The sequence below is a fragment of the Emydura macquarii genome, unplaced genomic scaffold, assembly GCF_026122565.2.
Source record: "Emydura macquarii macquarii isolate MOO-44397 ecotype Brisbane River unplaced genomic scaffold, CSIRO-AGI_Emac_v2 contig_3062, whole genome shotgun sequence".
Taxonomy (NCBI): domain Eukaryota; kingdom Metazoa; phylum Chordata; order Testudines; family Chelidae; genus Emydura; species Emydura macquarii.
In genome coordinates this window covers 210,423-225,102 of record NW_027133199.1, presented here as the reverse complement: position 1 = coordinate 225,102, position 14,680 = coordinate 210,423, and the positions used below count along the sequence as shown (strand labels likewise).

Genomic DNA, 14,680 nt, shown 5'->3' with positions numbered 1-14,680 from the left:
CTGTCCTGACTGGGCCCTTTGAGCTTAACTGTAATATAAATAAGAATTCAAAGCTCATATTATTAGTTGGACTTTCCCAATTGCATTCCTAAGTCAGATAGTTCTCGTGAAGGAGCAAGCTAACTGTTAGCCCATGTCTGAAAAAGTAACACCATATTTTGCATATGATACAATACCCAGGGTTCTAAGCAGGTTTGAAATCTATTTAGTTTTATTTATTTATATTTAAACAACACTAAAAATGCCCATACAAAAGCACTGAGTGCCCTGGCAGCTACTTTAATTTACAGTGATCACCTAGCTGCATAAAAATAATCATACACATACACCTTAATTTAGCCAGCCGATAAAGCCCAGTAACAGAAAATCCCCATTCATCCTGCTGGAATATCCTCTCAAGTTTTGTCCCCAAAAGCCTGTCAAATAAATGGCTTTTGTTGCTTTCCCAAGTTCAGGATATTTCAGACCACGGTGGTGGGAGAAAGTTCCTGAGTGCCAGGATCCTCGTAGTGAATGACCAACTGGCTGCCTCCTCTCTTTTATAACCAAACGGATCTAGCTTTAGTGCCTCCGTTGTCTGCAGTTTTGGCAGTATCACAAGGCGAGAGTTAGTCTCTCAGGTAGGCTAGTCCCAAACCACTTAGGTATTGTAGCTCAAGACCAACAGCAACCAGTGAAGAGCACAAAATGTCATATAGGCCTGACAATATTCCCCATCTAGAGAGGGAACTGCCACATGCTGCCCCAGCTTCAGCCTCCAAATACTTATAAATTGTTCAATTCATTGCAATTGGCTAATTTGGAGTTGCGAAAGTCAAGGATAACAATAGCAAGGCCCAAATCCAAATGGAAATGGCTCATCCTAGTGACCAGGTGCAAATCTTAAAAAGCCAACCTGGTTACAACATGGCTTGATCTCGGTGAATACTGCACTCTTCACTTTTTTAATGGATGTATAGTTCTCCAGGAGAAAAATCCCTCTATTAGACCTAGCTTTGGTATTGATCAAACTATACATTGGGGATACAACTTTTCTAAAAGCTCAGCTCCCAACACTCATTCAGCCACTTAAATGAAGGGACCAAATTTTCTAAAGTGATAAGCATCCAGCAGCTTCCACTCTTCTCAGAGTGAGCTCCTGTGCAGTGATTACTTCTGAAAATGTGGTCCCTTTGGGTGCCTAAGTGGAACATGTTGGGCGCAGACAACTTCTGAAAATCTGTCCCAAGGTTTAAATATATTTAGCATACACCTGTGAGATGATATATAATACAGAGCCAGAGAAAAATAATGCTGTGGTAATAACATTATTATTTATTTTGTAAGTGCAGTTTCTTCATTTTTAAGATAATAAAATATGAACCCAACCTTTTTTCTTTTAACCATTTCAGGAGTTGATTACTATGACAAGATCATTGATGACCTGTTGGCAAATGGCATTGTGCCCATGGTGACACTATATCACTTTGATTTACCTCAACATTTAGAAGATCAAGGTGGCTGGAGATTTGATGCAATCACTGAGGCCTTTGACAACTATGCACAGTTTTGCTTCAGAACATTTGGAGACCGAGTAAAACTGTGGATCACTATTAATGAGCCTTATGTTGTTGCTAAAGATGGCTATGAAAAAGGCATTGTGGCTCCAGGAATAATGGAACCCGGTATTGGAGCTTACCGGACAGCTCATAACATGATAAAGGCTCATGCTAAAGCCTGGCACAGTTATGATTTGTTATTTAGAAAAAAGCAACATGGGCTTGTGTCTATAGCTCTAAACTCAGATTGGGCAGAACCTCTAGATCCAACTTGTATGGCAGATCAAGAAGCTGCTAAAAGATACATGGCCTTTTGCTTAGGCTGGTTTGCCAAACCCATATTTATTAGTGGTGACTATCCAGCCATCATGAGTTCCCAGATCTCTGTAATGAGTACAAAACAAGACTACCTATCATCAAGACTTCCAGAATTTACCAAGGAAGAAAAGATGATGATCAAGGGAACTGCTGACTTTTTTGCCCTAAATTATTATACTACTCGCAAAGTAAAGCACCAAGAAAATACACACAATGAGCCAAGTGTTTCTGGGGACAGAGAAGTTGAACAAATAATGGACCATTCCTGGCCTGTTGCTTCTGGCAGCTCATGGCTGGCTGTAGTTCCATGGGGTTTACGGAAGCTACTGAAATATATCAAGGTATGGTGTGAGACTCACTTGATCATCCAGATTTTTAGTTAGCTGATCACCATCAAGGAAAAGGATTTGTGCAGTGCAATATGGGTGACTCAATTATTGGGAAGCACCCATAGGCTGTAACAAAAGGCACTGTGCAAGTGTGTAAACAAGTTGACCTGAGATTCTCTGTTTCATTTTTGCATCAGAATTACTAAGAGAGTTGAAGACTTAGATTTTTTTTGTTGCTATTATATTTGACAACTCATATTGAGCATGAGTTACCATTTGAAATGACATGTGAGTGTTCTATCATCTGTTGAACTTCAGAAATGATCTTTTTGATGCCAGCAGACAGGTTTTCCTGGCATGCAACCCATTGCTGGCACTGGGACATGCCGCAACTGCCAGTACCAAGGGGTTAAGGAGCAGTGACAATAAGCAGATGCTAATGCAGGAAAGATATTTTTGTATTCTCATTAAAATAAGTCATTTCACTGTCTTCATGGATATTTGCACAGTTTCGCTTTTCCATGGTTACTCATGAAAGGTCAGCACATGGAAAATTAAGTTAATAGGGTCAGTGCAGTTTGATGAAAACTAGTTTTGGGTTGTAGCTTAGAGAAGATAGAGGGTAATGCACCTGATTTTATGGACTTTCTTCCATCTGTTCTGAATAAAACTTCTGCTCTCCTGTTCTAGGATATATATAATAACCCTATAATTTACATCACTGAGAATGGGTTTTCCCAAAGAGACCCTGCTCCACTTGATGACACTCAGCGCTGGGAGTATTTCAGGCTGACTTTACAAGAAATTTTAAAAGGTACAATTTTAAATGATGAAAGATCAATTGTACAAACTTAATATAATTTTCCTGTGTGCCTATTTGCATTCAGCAATGACCATTGATTCTTGAAGTTAAAACTCATGTAAATCAGAGCAAAGCAATGTGATTAGAAAAAATGTTTGGCAGAAAGGAAAGCAGAATATTTAGCAGGAAGGTAGCTTTAATCCTGCTTCACAATCTTGGAATGGAATCAAATGAAAATGTTCAAGACTGTGTATTTTGGACTTGCACTCTTTTGATATCTTTGTAAAGCAAAAATGGTGGATTTGCTATTTGCTATTTTTTTTATGGCCTGTCTGGTTTAAAAAATGCACTTTCAAAACTCCACATTTTAGGGCCAGCTTTTCTCAATTTCCACAGCACCCACAACTGGGGGCCAGATCTTCAAAAGTGCTCAGCAGCCAGCCGCTCTCATTACAAAGAATGGGAATTGCTGCATGCGGGGTACTTTTGAAAATCTGGCCCTCAGATCTAAGATATATTCTTTTGTTATACAACATGACCCTGTTGCATAGAGCTTAAGGAAGACTGCATGCAATTAGCTCCATGCAGTGTTTGGAATGTTCACACAGTGAAATTCGCTCCAGTGCAGAGCTAATGCATCATTTCAGTTCAGCTTCAGCCCTTAGGAGGGAATTATTGAAAGTGCTCAATATTGACATAACTCTGCTCATGTAGAAGTCAATGGATGCTTTACCACTGGCTTCTATAGCAGCAGAATCAGGCCAATACTGAGCTCTTTTGAAAAATCCCACCTCTACCTTCCTTGCACAGGCTCTACGCACTGGGGTGACTCAGAAGGAGTAGAGCTTCTTATTACATATTAAGTTAGAATTGCATTTTAAAATGCTAAATTCCTTCACGTGACTGCTAATCTCTCTAGCATGTTTTGTCATAAGTGATCAAAAGCGTAAATGAAATATTACTTAATGTTAGCAATTTTGTAGCAGTTCCTTTCTCTTCATTTTAATTGCTTTTTCTCTTGCCATATTTACAGTCTCTTCCTTGTACCAGCTCTCAGTGAAATATTAACTTTAAAAAAATTCTGCCATTTCTCTCCTCCCCACGCCCTACTCACTCCAAATTGCAATTTGGTATGGCCATACTGACTCATCTGGACAGGGCTTAGCTTCCTCTGAGACATCTGGATAGATACACAGTAATAACATTTAGCTCTCTTACACTGTAAGCTGTTTGGGGTAGGGATGGTCATCCACTGTGGCCCTAATCCAGCAAAGTACTTAAGCCTAGATCCTCAAATGTATGTAGGCTCCTTACTCCCATTGAGCTCAGTGGAAGCTAGGCACCTAAATACTTTGAGGATCTAGGCCTAAGCATGTGTGTAGTCCAACTGAAATCAATGGGACTACTCATATGCTTAAAGTTATTGTCACGGGGTTTTGTGTCCAAGGCCTAGTGAGGATACTCCAGGCTATGTCACCCATGACAAGAGTCAGTGGCCATCTTGCCTGGTGGCTAGAATCAGTGGCAGCATCGTCCAAAGGGGAGAGTCTGTGGCTGCCTTGCCTAGCGATTAGAGTCAGTGGTAAGGTCATTCAACAGCACGAGTTTGGGCAGTGAGTGTCAGTGACACAATGTTACACTGCAGCAAGACTCAATGGCCACCTTGTCTAGTGGCTAGGGTCAGTGGCAATGTCACTCTGGCAAGAGTTTGTGGCTGGGGATAGGGGAACCTGGGCCCACCTGTTCCAACCCAGGGCCCTTCAAAATATGGTTCCAATACATTTCCTTACACCTGTTCCCTGGGTCACTTCCTACCCCTGCTTCTGTTCCTCCCTCTGTGCCACAGCTTTGTCTTGGGGTCACCTTTGGAGTTCTTTTGGGTCACTCTCCAGAGCGTCTTGCTCTGTCGGCAGTGGCTCATCATCCTCGGCCTCTGCAGTTGAAAGGTCTGCAGTGGCTTGACTGTGTGGCACAGTCCCAGCTGGTTAGAACCCCGGGAGCTTCCCTACAGGAGTCTGCAGGACCCAACTGCTCTCCTGCTTAGTCTATCCAGACTGAGCTGTGTTGCTCACTTTTGAATTCTCCCTCCACTGGGAGCATGCCCTGCAGGGGTAAGGAGCCCTGGCTTCCTGCATCCTTAAACCTCACCTCACCAGTGTGGGATTAGTACACCTCATCACAGTTATGCATATGAGTAAAGGCTGTATTAAATCAATGCCTATATGTTTGTGCAGTGCCAAGCATGATGTATCCCATTCTGGTTGAGGCCTCTGCATACAACAATACAACAACAGAAATGTTAAATACAATAAAACACCTATTTTGCAAATGAATTAGGATTGAGGAGTTCATAAAATTGAAAAGTTTGTAAAACTGACATATCATAGATTGCATTTGCTGTGTGGTGCACTGCATTGCTTCTTGTTCTTCAAACCACTGCAAGGTGTTTTCCAGTGCACTGAAGGCACCGGAATTTGAAGGGATGTTGACTTCAATATCAATTTCATTATGTGATTTAAAAAAAAAAATCCCCATCAGAAAAAATTGATTTAAAGGGGAGTTAAGTATCTAGGTGCTTCTGAAAATCTCACTAGGCACCTATCTGCATCTCTAGACCCCTAAATACATTTAAAGTCTGGCCCTTGGAAGCCTAAATCTCATTCAAAGTGATTGGGATTTAGAGTCATCAGTACCTAAGTCACTTTTGACAATGAGACTAAGGTTATTAAGTCACAGAGGTACTTTTGAAAATATTACCCAGATAGACTAAAGAGTAGATCAACAAAAGGACTGAGATGCCCAAGTCCAACATTTAGGTGCCACAGAGATCCTTAAAACACCCACTTGACTACCACCAAAATCTGTAGGCACTCTAAAGTCCGTAGGTGCTAAATTTCAGCTGGTAAAGTCTCTTGGGACCTATGAATCTGCCAATGAGCTTGTGCATAGCTATCTCAGGCACTGCCGTGCCTAGACTATCTCACACCTAAGCCTCAGTGGAATCCTCAAGCTGAGCATTCCCCTGCCTATCTCACCTGTGGGGCCCAAACTGGTAAGCATACTCAGAAGATGCATGAACTGAGGATGAGATGGTGATGCTGATGCCCCCCTTATAACCTTAAGACCAATGGTGAGAGTACTCACACAGGATGTAGGATACCTGGGTTCAATTTCCTCTTCTGCCTGAGATGGAGAAGGAATTGGAATGGGGTTCCCTCACCTGCCTAGAGAATGCTTTAACTGCTGGCCTATGGAATACTCTATTGTGGGTTGCTCTCAATCTCTCTTGTTGAAGCTGTTCTACTTTGTATAAATAATTAGTCATTGGGGATGTACACTAGCCAATTGTCAGAGCACTCACTTGGGTGAAGGGCAACCCATTTTCCAGATCCCCTGCACCAATGTGTGAAGGCAGATGAAACCATTTAGAGTGGCAAAAAAGGGAATTTGAATCTTTATTCAGCCCACTTCTTTTAGTGGTGGAAGGAGTGAGCAAGAGAGGAGAGAGATTCAGGAGAGGCTATACAGACAAATTATTATGCATTTGGGAAAATCAATGTTTTGAACCAATTGGATGTTTGTTTGATAAATTGCTATCTAGATTTCATTCTAGTTACTTTTCATGATGTCTTTGTGATATTACTATTTCACTGCTTGCTTTAATGGGACTGATTGTCATTCCAAAGGTCTCAAGATGATGTAAATGCAAGTGTACAGAGAGAATATTACAATGTCAAAATGAAGCATGTCATTGCAGTTCAATGTATATGCTGTTATAGTGTCAAGATAAAATGAAAAGAAACCTTATTGATCGATAAAGCAAAGTATCATAAGTGATTGGATAAAATGCAAACAATGCATTATCTCCTCTGAAGTTTTACTAATATTAAATGAAAATAACAACTTTAGTACAGTGTTATGCCTGAGAATTCTAACTCCCAAATGTCAGGGCATGTAAAGCCATGATTTCCACAACATTTGTAATTCAACCACGTTGCATGTATATGTTACATCTATGCCCTAACACATACATGCTATATAACCTATTTTATAATTTCTGTGGGAGTCATGGCTTTGCATATTTTGGTTGCTCTATTCAAATTCTCAGCGATAACATTACATTAGTTTATTTGCATGGAAGCTACTTTTGTCAAAAGATTTTCCACAATTTTATATAATAATATTTGGCAATCTTAATTTATAGATTTCAAAGCACTTTACAAAACAAGGTAAGAATCTCAATCTCAGTTTTGCAACTGGGGAAATGAAAGCAGTGAAAGTGCAAAGTAACTTTCCCTAGGTCAAAGAACAGATCAGTGGTAGAACTGGAAAAAAAACCCATGGTTTCCTGATTCTGATCTATGCCCCAGCCACTGGCCTATATGGTGTGTGTGTAATATTATAGTTACATATAGATATGAGATATAGATATTTATACACACCAAATGCAATTTGAATTAAACACTAATTTATTTCAGATTGTGGAGGTCCAGATATACACACTGTATAAGAAGGTCTTCATCTTACTGTATTAAAAACAATAAGTGGAAAAATCACATAATGCACCTGCATAGTAGCTGGAAATTAAATACAAAGTATTTTTTTTCTTTAAACATGTCAAAAGCACTTATCCTTAGTGAAGCAAGTTGGATGTTTACACAGTATATTTTTGGAGTTATTAGACTGGAATAATTTGCCTAGGGAAGGGTGGAAGAATCCCTATTTCTGAATGTTTGAAAATAAATCTGGCAAAGGTATTAGAATATATACTACAGGGTGCAATCTATCACAGGTGAGGGGATAAAAAGATATTATAAATCTTTCTTATCTTAGTTTGTATGATTATATAATTCTGTGCACAGAACAATTTGAAAAACGTGAATTGGAAAAATACCTTTTATTACTCTTTCACGCTGGGATAATCAAAAACTAGACAAATGGAGTTTTGCCAAACTTTGCAAAATAATATCTTTGGGAAGAAGCAATAAAAATAAAAAAGAGGAGTTTCAGTCTAAAGGGTAATTAAATTCTTCATATCTATAAATGCTTAAAAAGAAGGCTTGCTTCTCCATACAATTTTCCTACAACAGTGTTACAATTAAATATGGTTTCTACTGATTATCTCCTGCTGGGAGGAATTTTTTGTTGTTGCACTATTTTATTTTGTAAAAGTGAAGCCTTTAAAGATCATTTTTACGGTAATTTTGTAGTCTACTCACAGTTTATGCATCCCTGGCTGTTAGTCAGCACATACAACAATATTAAATTGGCTAGGAGTACCACAGAACCAATGAATATCTTTAAAAAAAGATTGGGTGGAAAACAAATTATGGGAGAGAAATAAAATAAACCTAGAGCAGAAGAGCTTAACAACTGGCAGGAGAGGCATTCTCTGGTGTAGTGTTCAAGGGGTTAATGTGACATGTAAATTATGCAGCTGCATACATCCAGAGAAAAGGGGAAACTGAGATGGCTGTTAAAAGCAAGGATCAGGATCAAATGTTCATCTTATGATCTTAATGGAAAGAATGCATGGAAATTTCCCTACCCAATTGGTATTTGTTTCCGTCATTAGAAATAAGCCTCTGACACTGGCATGTGATGAAGATGGCACATTTTGGACTGCCTTCCTGACGCCAACAGGTCTGCATAATGAAAAACCTGTAAATTAAGACTGTTTGCAAATCATAAATCTCTCCCTTCTGTAAAGCATTGTTTGCACTGCTAAAGTCCTAGGTCTTGCCAGATTTATTGGGATTTGGGTGACATTTGGCATGAAATGATTCAATCAAGGAACAAAGTTTGTAGAAATTAGTGGTTACAGGTGTTTTTGGGGTGCTTTGATTAAGCAACAACAAAAAAGGCTTCTATTAAAAAAAGAGGCTGTGTTTGTGTGTCCATTTTAGTCCTTATATGGCTTCATTGTTTGAATGCTTTAAAAATAAAGTCAAAAGATCAAGGTATTGAGGTGTAATAATGTATTGTACTTTATATACTCAGTTTCTTACTAAGAAACTTCATAAAGGTTGTTGTGAAAAGCATAAATATATGTAGAGAGCATCTATGCTTATGGAGACTTAAATTTCACTTATTTAATAGGGGGAATTCTACTGAATAGCAGGACTGCTTGAAAAAAAAAATAGAGCCAGTGCCTTCAATGAAGATTTAATGTAACATAATCCCATATAGACTAATACAGCCAAATTAGTAAACAGCCTTGTGCTATGCTATCTGAAGCATCAATGTAGTCTTCAAGTTTATCCCCAAGTGCAGTGTATTTCAGAAACCAGTCTAAAGATCACAGTGGAATGAATAACGATGCCAAAGTCCAAGGCCAGAGAATCTATCCCAAGTCTCTTACTTACGTACAGAAAAAAGAAAAGCACTTTTGGCATCTTACGTAATACATCAGAGTCTACCAGCAGAAATTCAAAAGCATTCACTAATTGTAGACCTCTTCTGATTGCAGTTCTGTACTGTTCAGTCCTATGTATCTGGGGCCCTGGGTTTCTGAATGTCTGCCTTTTTCTCATGTACTCCCCCAGCAGTTTAGAGCTGAAGTAAACAGTCCCCATATTCTACATTCTGCCCTATTCTCAACTTTTATGGGTTTTGGAGGAGGGCCCTTGACTCTGGAATGTTTGCCTTGCTGGTTCACAGAGCCAGAGTTTGATCTGAGGGCATGGTACGAAGCCAATCTACTTCCTCAGGTTTTTGTCAAGGGATGAGAGGATTCGGTTAAATACTGCATGTGCATCTGGAGGCTTTTTGAGATTGAGTACATTTTGTAAAACAATATAAAATAATCTTATAAAATCCACCCTTCATTTTTACCCCTTTGAATACCGTGGAACTTTTCAGACTTCTTCCTGCTTGTATTCTTTTCCTTGCTAGTGTCAACCAGCCAGGCCAAGACTGGTGATTTGGCAAGTTCCACAAGCCCCACACTTACCAACAGGCCCATCCTGGTTTCTCTCAGCAACTTCAATTGTCCATGTTTTACAGCATGCTGATATTAACATATTCAAACAGGGGAATTCAGATGGGCAAACAGGAACCCTTTGGGCAACCAGAAATGGTCATGATCTAGATAGTTATCCACTCCACCCACCCCTTACAATTTTTGCAACTGTCCCCAGCCAGGCAGGCTTCATCACAGGGTCCTGACCTGTCAATACTTGCTTGCCCCCATTTACAAGTGTTGGCTGTTGTGACCACTCACACATTATAAAAGCTTAACATCAAGAAATAGTATTGAAGTACTCATTGGAATTCTATGCCCTGCTTCTCCAGAATAACAGGGAAAGATGTGCCCCAGTATCCCATGCTGCTGGTCCTCACCCGCCTTCTCTTCTGAGACCTATTATAATGTATGCAGTCAGTGATAGGGTTTTAAATGATGCAATCACATATTGCTATGAGACTATAATGGCTTTATTTTTTAACACTGATGTTTTAAAAGGGATTATCGCATTCAAGAAACTTTTAAAACTAGAACCCTAATATTATAAGACCCAGGATTGGGGCTTTGATCGTTTTCCACAGCTCATATGTATCACTGCAAGAAATGTATCCCCTTATTCAGTGTAATTTTCTCTTTCCTTAATTTCATCCTATTATTCTTACTTCTACTCCAATGTACCACACTAAATAACGTCTCTCCCTCTTTTGTGTTTACATCCTTCAAGTATTTATAGACTGTTTCCTCTCCTTCAGCCTTAGTCATCACTTCACCAAGCTGCACATATTTGTCTTTTTTAAGCTTTCCTCATAAGTCATTCTCAACATCCCAGATCATTTTTGTTCTTTTCTGAGCTCCATCCAATTTCTCAATGTCTTTCTGGAAACATCATGCCCAGAACACAAGACAATGTTTGCACCAGAGCTGTATAGAGAGTGACTGTTGTCTCATTGCTCTGACAGGTGATGTATTTGTTTATGCAGCCTATTTTGCAAGCTCATGTCTAATTTATTGTTCACTATTAAATTCAACGTTGTGAAGTTAAATCCAAAACCTTTAATGCCTACCCACCCTACCCCTCTTCCATATATTGTGCTAGGCACCCTCTTATGTCCCCATACACATAAGGACACGCCACACTCCTCATTCTCACCCATTACACACCAGTCTTAACTCTGCTTTCCTTCCTTTGCCCACACTATATAGAGGCAGAAGAACCCCTCTTACATTCTAAATAACAGCTTGATAATATATGGCCCACACCTCCCTCCATGTATAAGCCTCACTACAGCAGTCTTCCAGTATAGGCAGGAGAACCACCTACTGCTGCCCACATTTTCCATACAGGCTACAAACCACTTGCTTTGGGCTTGAGACCCTATCCCTGCTCACGCTCCTGATACATCAGGGTAGGTTGGGAGGGGATTTATATTATCTCCAAAAATATCTTTATTATGCCTGCATGCAAGAAAGAGTGAAGTTTGGTATGGCATTGGGGTAGAGGCAGTGGGTTTCTCTTGCTTGTATATCAAGGGTGAATTGGATTATGTGAGGAAGCATAAAGTTAGCAATGAAACTCTTAATCGACCAATACCTGACAATGAGAATTTCAACATGTCAACTTAACCTTGTGTTAACACATTTTTTTTCTCTTCTGGGGAATTTATAGGAAGATAAAAAAAAAATCAAACTGTGATCAAAGACTGAAATATGTCTGTAGGTCTTTGCAGGCATTCACTTCCCTTCGAAATCTGTGTCTATTACCAGAGCTCCCTTATGCTTCCCATTTATTCAGCATCTTCCCTTTCTCTCAATCCTTATGGATAAGTGTGTGTGTAATATACACTATGTACACTGTACATGAACTGTAAACTTGAGATGGCAGTGTTCAATTACATTCATTCCATATTCAGTTTTAGTCATAGAAAGTCCACTTTAATTCTTTCAGCCCTAATCTACTGATCTTAAATCAGCTAAGCATGTGCACCTGTTGGAAGGTTGTAATTGGAAAGAAAGATTAAAATGATATGAAAAATGTCTTTACTTAAACAAAAAGCTTTCCCAGAACCTTAGTTTTATTAATATACATGATGTTTATAAATTACTGTATATGTATAAAAAACCCCACCTAGGATAACATCAGTTCTGTATGCAACAAAGACAAGCCTTGTTCTAATGCAAGAGACATCTCTCTTAGTCAGGGATAATTAGGAGATATGAATATATGCTGCATGGTTGCTGCTTTTTCTGAATTCTTCAGTATATATACAGTCTAGAGAGGCTGTGAAAAGAAACTACTGTGTTTTAGCTGCCCTGCCTAACCCTGCTCCAGAGGTGACATCTCTTTCCCTCCTGGGGTGAAAAGTAGTTCACTCTGAGTACTGAACAGAGATTGCTAGTTTTGCAGAATTCTACTAAGTGTAAGAGATTCTGCAGGAGCAGAAGATTAGTTATTGCTGAGCTAAAGGAATGTGTCTGTTATAATATTCAGTTATAAGATTTCCTGCACTTAAACACAACCCTGGTTGTTCAAGTCCATTGTACAAGGTACCAGAGAAAAGAGTGAAACTGTGGTATGTCTTTTTTTAAACTAACTAAACTAAACATTGTGCCAGAAGCTAAAATACAATAGAACATAGATCTGTCAAAGTAATACATCTATTCAAAGTATGTTTTCTCTTTACCAACTCAAAGTGTAGGACCAAATTTATCTCCTAATGTAAATTGGTGCATTTCTATTGCTGTCACTAATTTACACCAGCAGAGAATATGCCCCATATCTCTCTTTAAAAAAATCATAATCCTTGTAACTTCTTGCAATGATAGTCTTCTAATACCCCAGCTGGGCTGTATGAAGTCTGTTGGAGTAAAAGCCCTATTAACAAATATAGCTGTTTTGTTCAACTAGTAATTTGTTTAACAGGTTTCCACTGCAACTGCTAAATGATTTCACTTTAAAGGATGCTGTGAAAGTTAATTAAAAACATTCATTAGGGTTTTAATAATTCCTTAGAGGCTTGAAACTCAAATATGTTTTCATACCAAAAATGATTTTCCTCTTGCCTTCATGCACTCCCTGGCTTGTGGGATGTTATTGTAGGGTAACTAATGAGTGTGTCTGGAGTGCTGGCAAAGTTTTCACCCCTTGCTTTTAGAAATAGAACCTTAATATATTTGATTGGCAGTGGAGGAAATAATTGTACTATAATCAAATTGATTCATGTAAAATAGAGCTGTTGTAAGCGGACAAAAAGATGATGTCAAGTTCTGAGTGTTACTAGTAACAGTGTACCTTTAAGGAATCAGTTTTCATATTACAGTGGAAAAAGATGTATGCACTTAGCCATTCAGTATAACCAGTGAGATGTTATGTTCTCTACTTTCATCTTTTCAGAAATGCAAAGGAGGTAATCTGTATTGTACTTTTGCTAAATGTATCTGAAAATCTAGGCACAAGGAATGTATTTAAATGAGAAACTGGGTGTCATTGAAACCTTTTCCCAAAAAAGCCCAACCTTTTATCTACTCCTTCAGACATATTTTATTAGCATGTTGTCTGCATAATGTTGGTAGCACTGAAGGATTTTATGGTGACTTTAAAGTAATTGGGTGAGTTCTTTCCTCAGTTACACCAATACAACTCTCTTGACTCCACAGGAATTGCATAGGTATAATGGGGGGAGATATTGGCTCTTTAACTTTTTCGGTCTGGGTTCATTGATATTGAAGACATTTGAATGATGATGTTAGGAAAAAGCTGTGGCCTGCAGATCTCTGACATTACACATGGATGAAAATCTGGCTCTGTTGAAGTCAATGGGCATTTTGCTATTTTTCAGTGTGACCAGAACTTAACCCCAGGTGAATATAAAGTCTATTCAATAGTTATGCTAGGTTTTCCATTTGTGTCTCACACACATTTGTGTCTCACAAATGAAAATAAATATCTTTTGATGCTGAGTAAATGTCCAGCATTTTGAATTCTCCTACAGGCTTTCCTTAGGCGGTATTTACTGATTCCTTCAAGGGACAGACAAACCTATTTCAAATGTTTAGACATTTTTTAGAGTTACAGTCATGATTCTATCTGTTTTTGCCCGTGACACGCTTTTGCTAGCAAGCCAGGATTCAACCAATGTTTCTTGAATGTAAATTTCTTCTTGGATCTTTTCCCTGAACTTTTTAGTTTACTTTACTGAATGCTTGATTACTGCTGATATAACTCCACTGTTCAAGTTAAAAGTTTTCCCAGTCAGAGATATGCTGAATTTGCTAACTCTGGCCAGGTAGGTTGAGGTATAATAATGAACATGAGCATTAAATTGATGTTGTTTTTCATTCTTTTGATTAACAAACATCTATTTAAATCAATACATATCATTTGCCTCTGCACTTGATTTCTACCTTTCTGTTGCTGCATGACTGAATTTTTTTTTCTGGCAAGTATTCTGTATGTAATTATGTTCTAGTCCCAAAAGTTTTGAAGGAGAAACATATTTCATAATTTTCACTTTGAAGTCTACAAGGAATTTTATTTTCCAAACAAGTATTGATTGCAGTTTAAAGAATACTGCAAATCTGAAAGCGTTCTTTTTAATTAAAAGGAAAGCATTTGGTTGTTGGTAGACAGTGTTGTGGCACTGCAACAGAAGACAAACACTTTGGCACCTGGAATTTAATAATTGTACTTGGTTTAAAATATATATTGAAATTAGACAGATACAAATTTTGA

General features: G+C 38.5%; 1 protein-coding gene across 3 annotated transcripts in view; it reads left to right on the top strand.

The window, feature by feature from the left end:
* Positions 1-14,680, top strand: part of LOC137141463 (cytosolic beta-glucosidase-like) — a 69,593-nt gene that overhangs the window by 46,334 nt on the left and 8,579 nt on the right. For 2 of the 3 annotated variants that reach the window (XM_067530339.1, XM_067530340.1), the window contains exons 4-5: positions 1,392-2,197; positions 2,876-2,999. In XM_067530339.1, the coding sequence (XP_067386440.1) occupies positions 1,392-2,197; positions 2,876-2,999 (930 nt within the window). Of the gene's footprint in view, positions 1-1,391; positions 2,198-2,875; positions 3,000-8,562; positions 8,980-14,680 lie in introns of those variants that run through there. The other variant, XM_067530341.1, reaches the window with a different exon arrangement.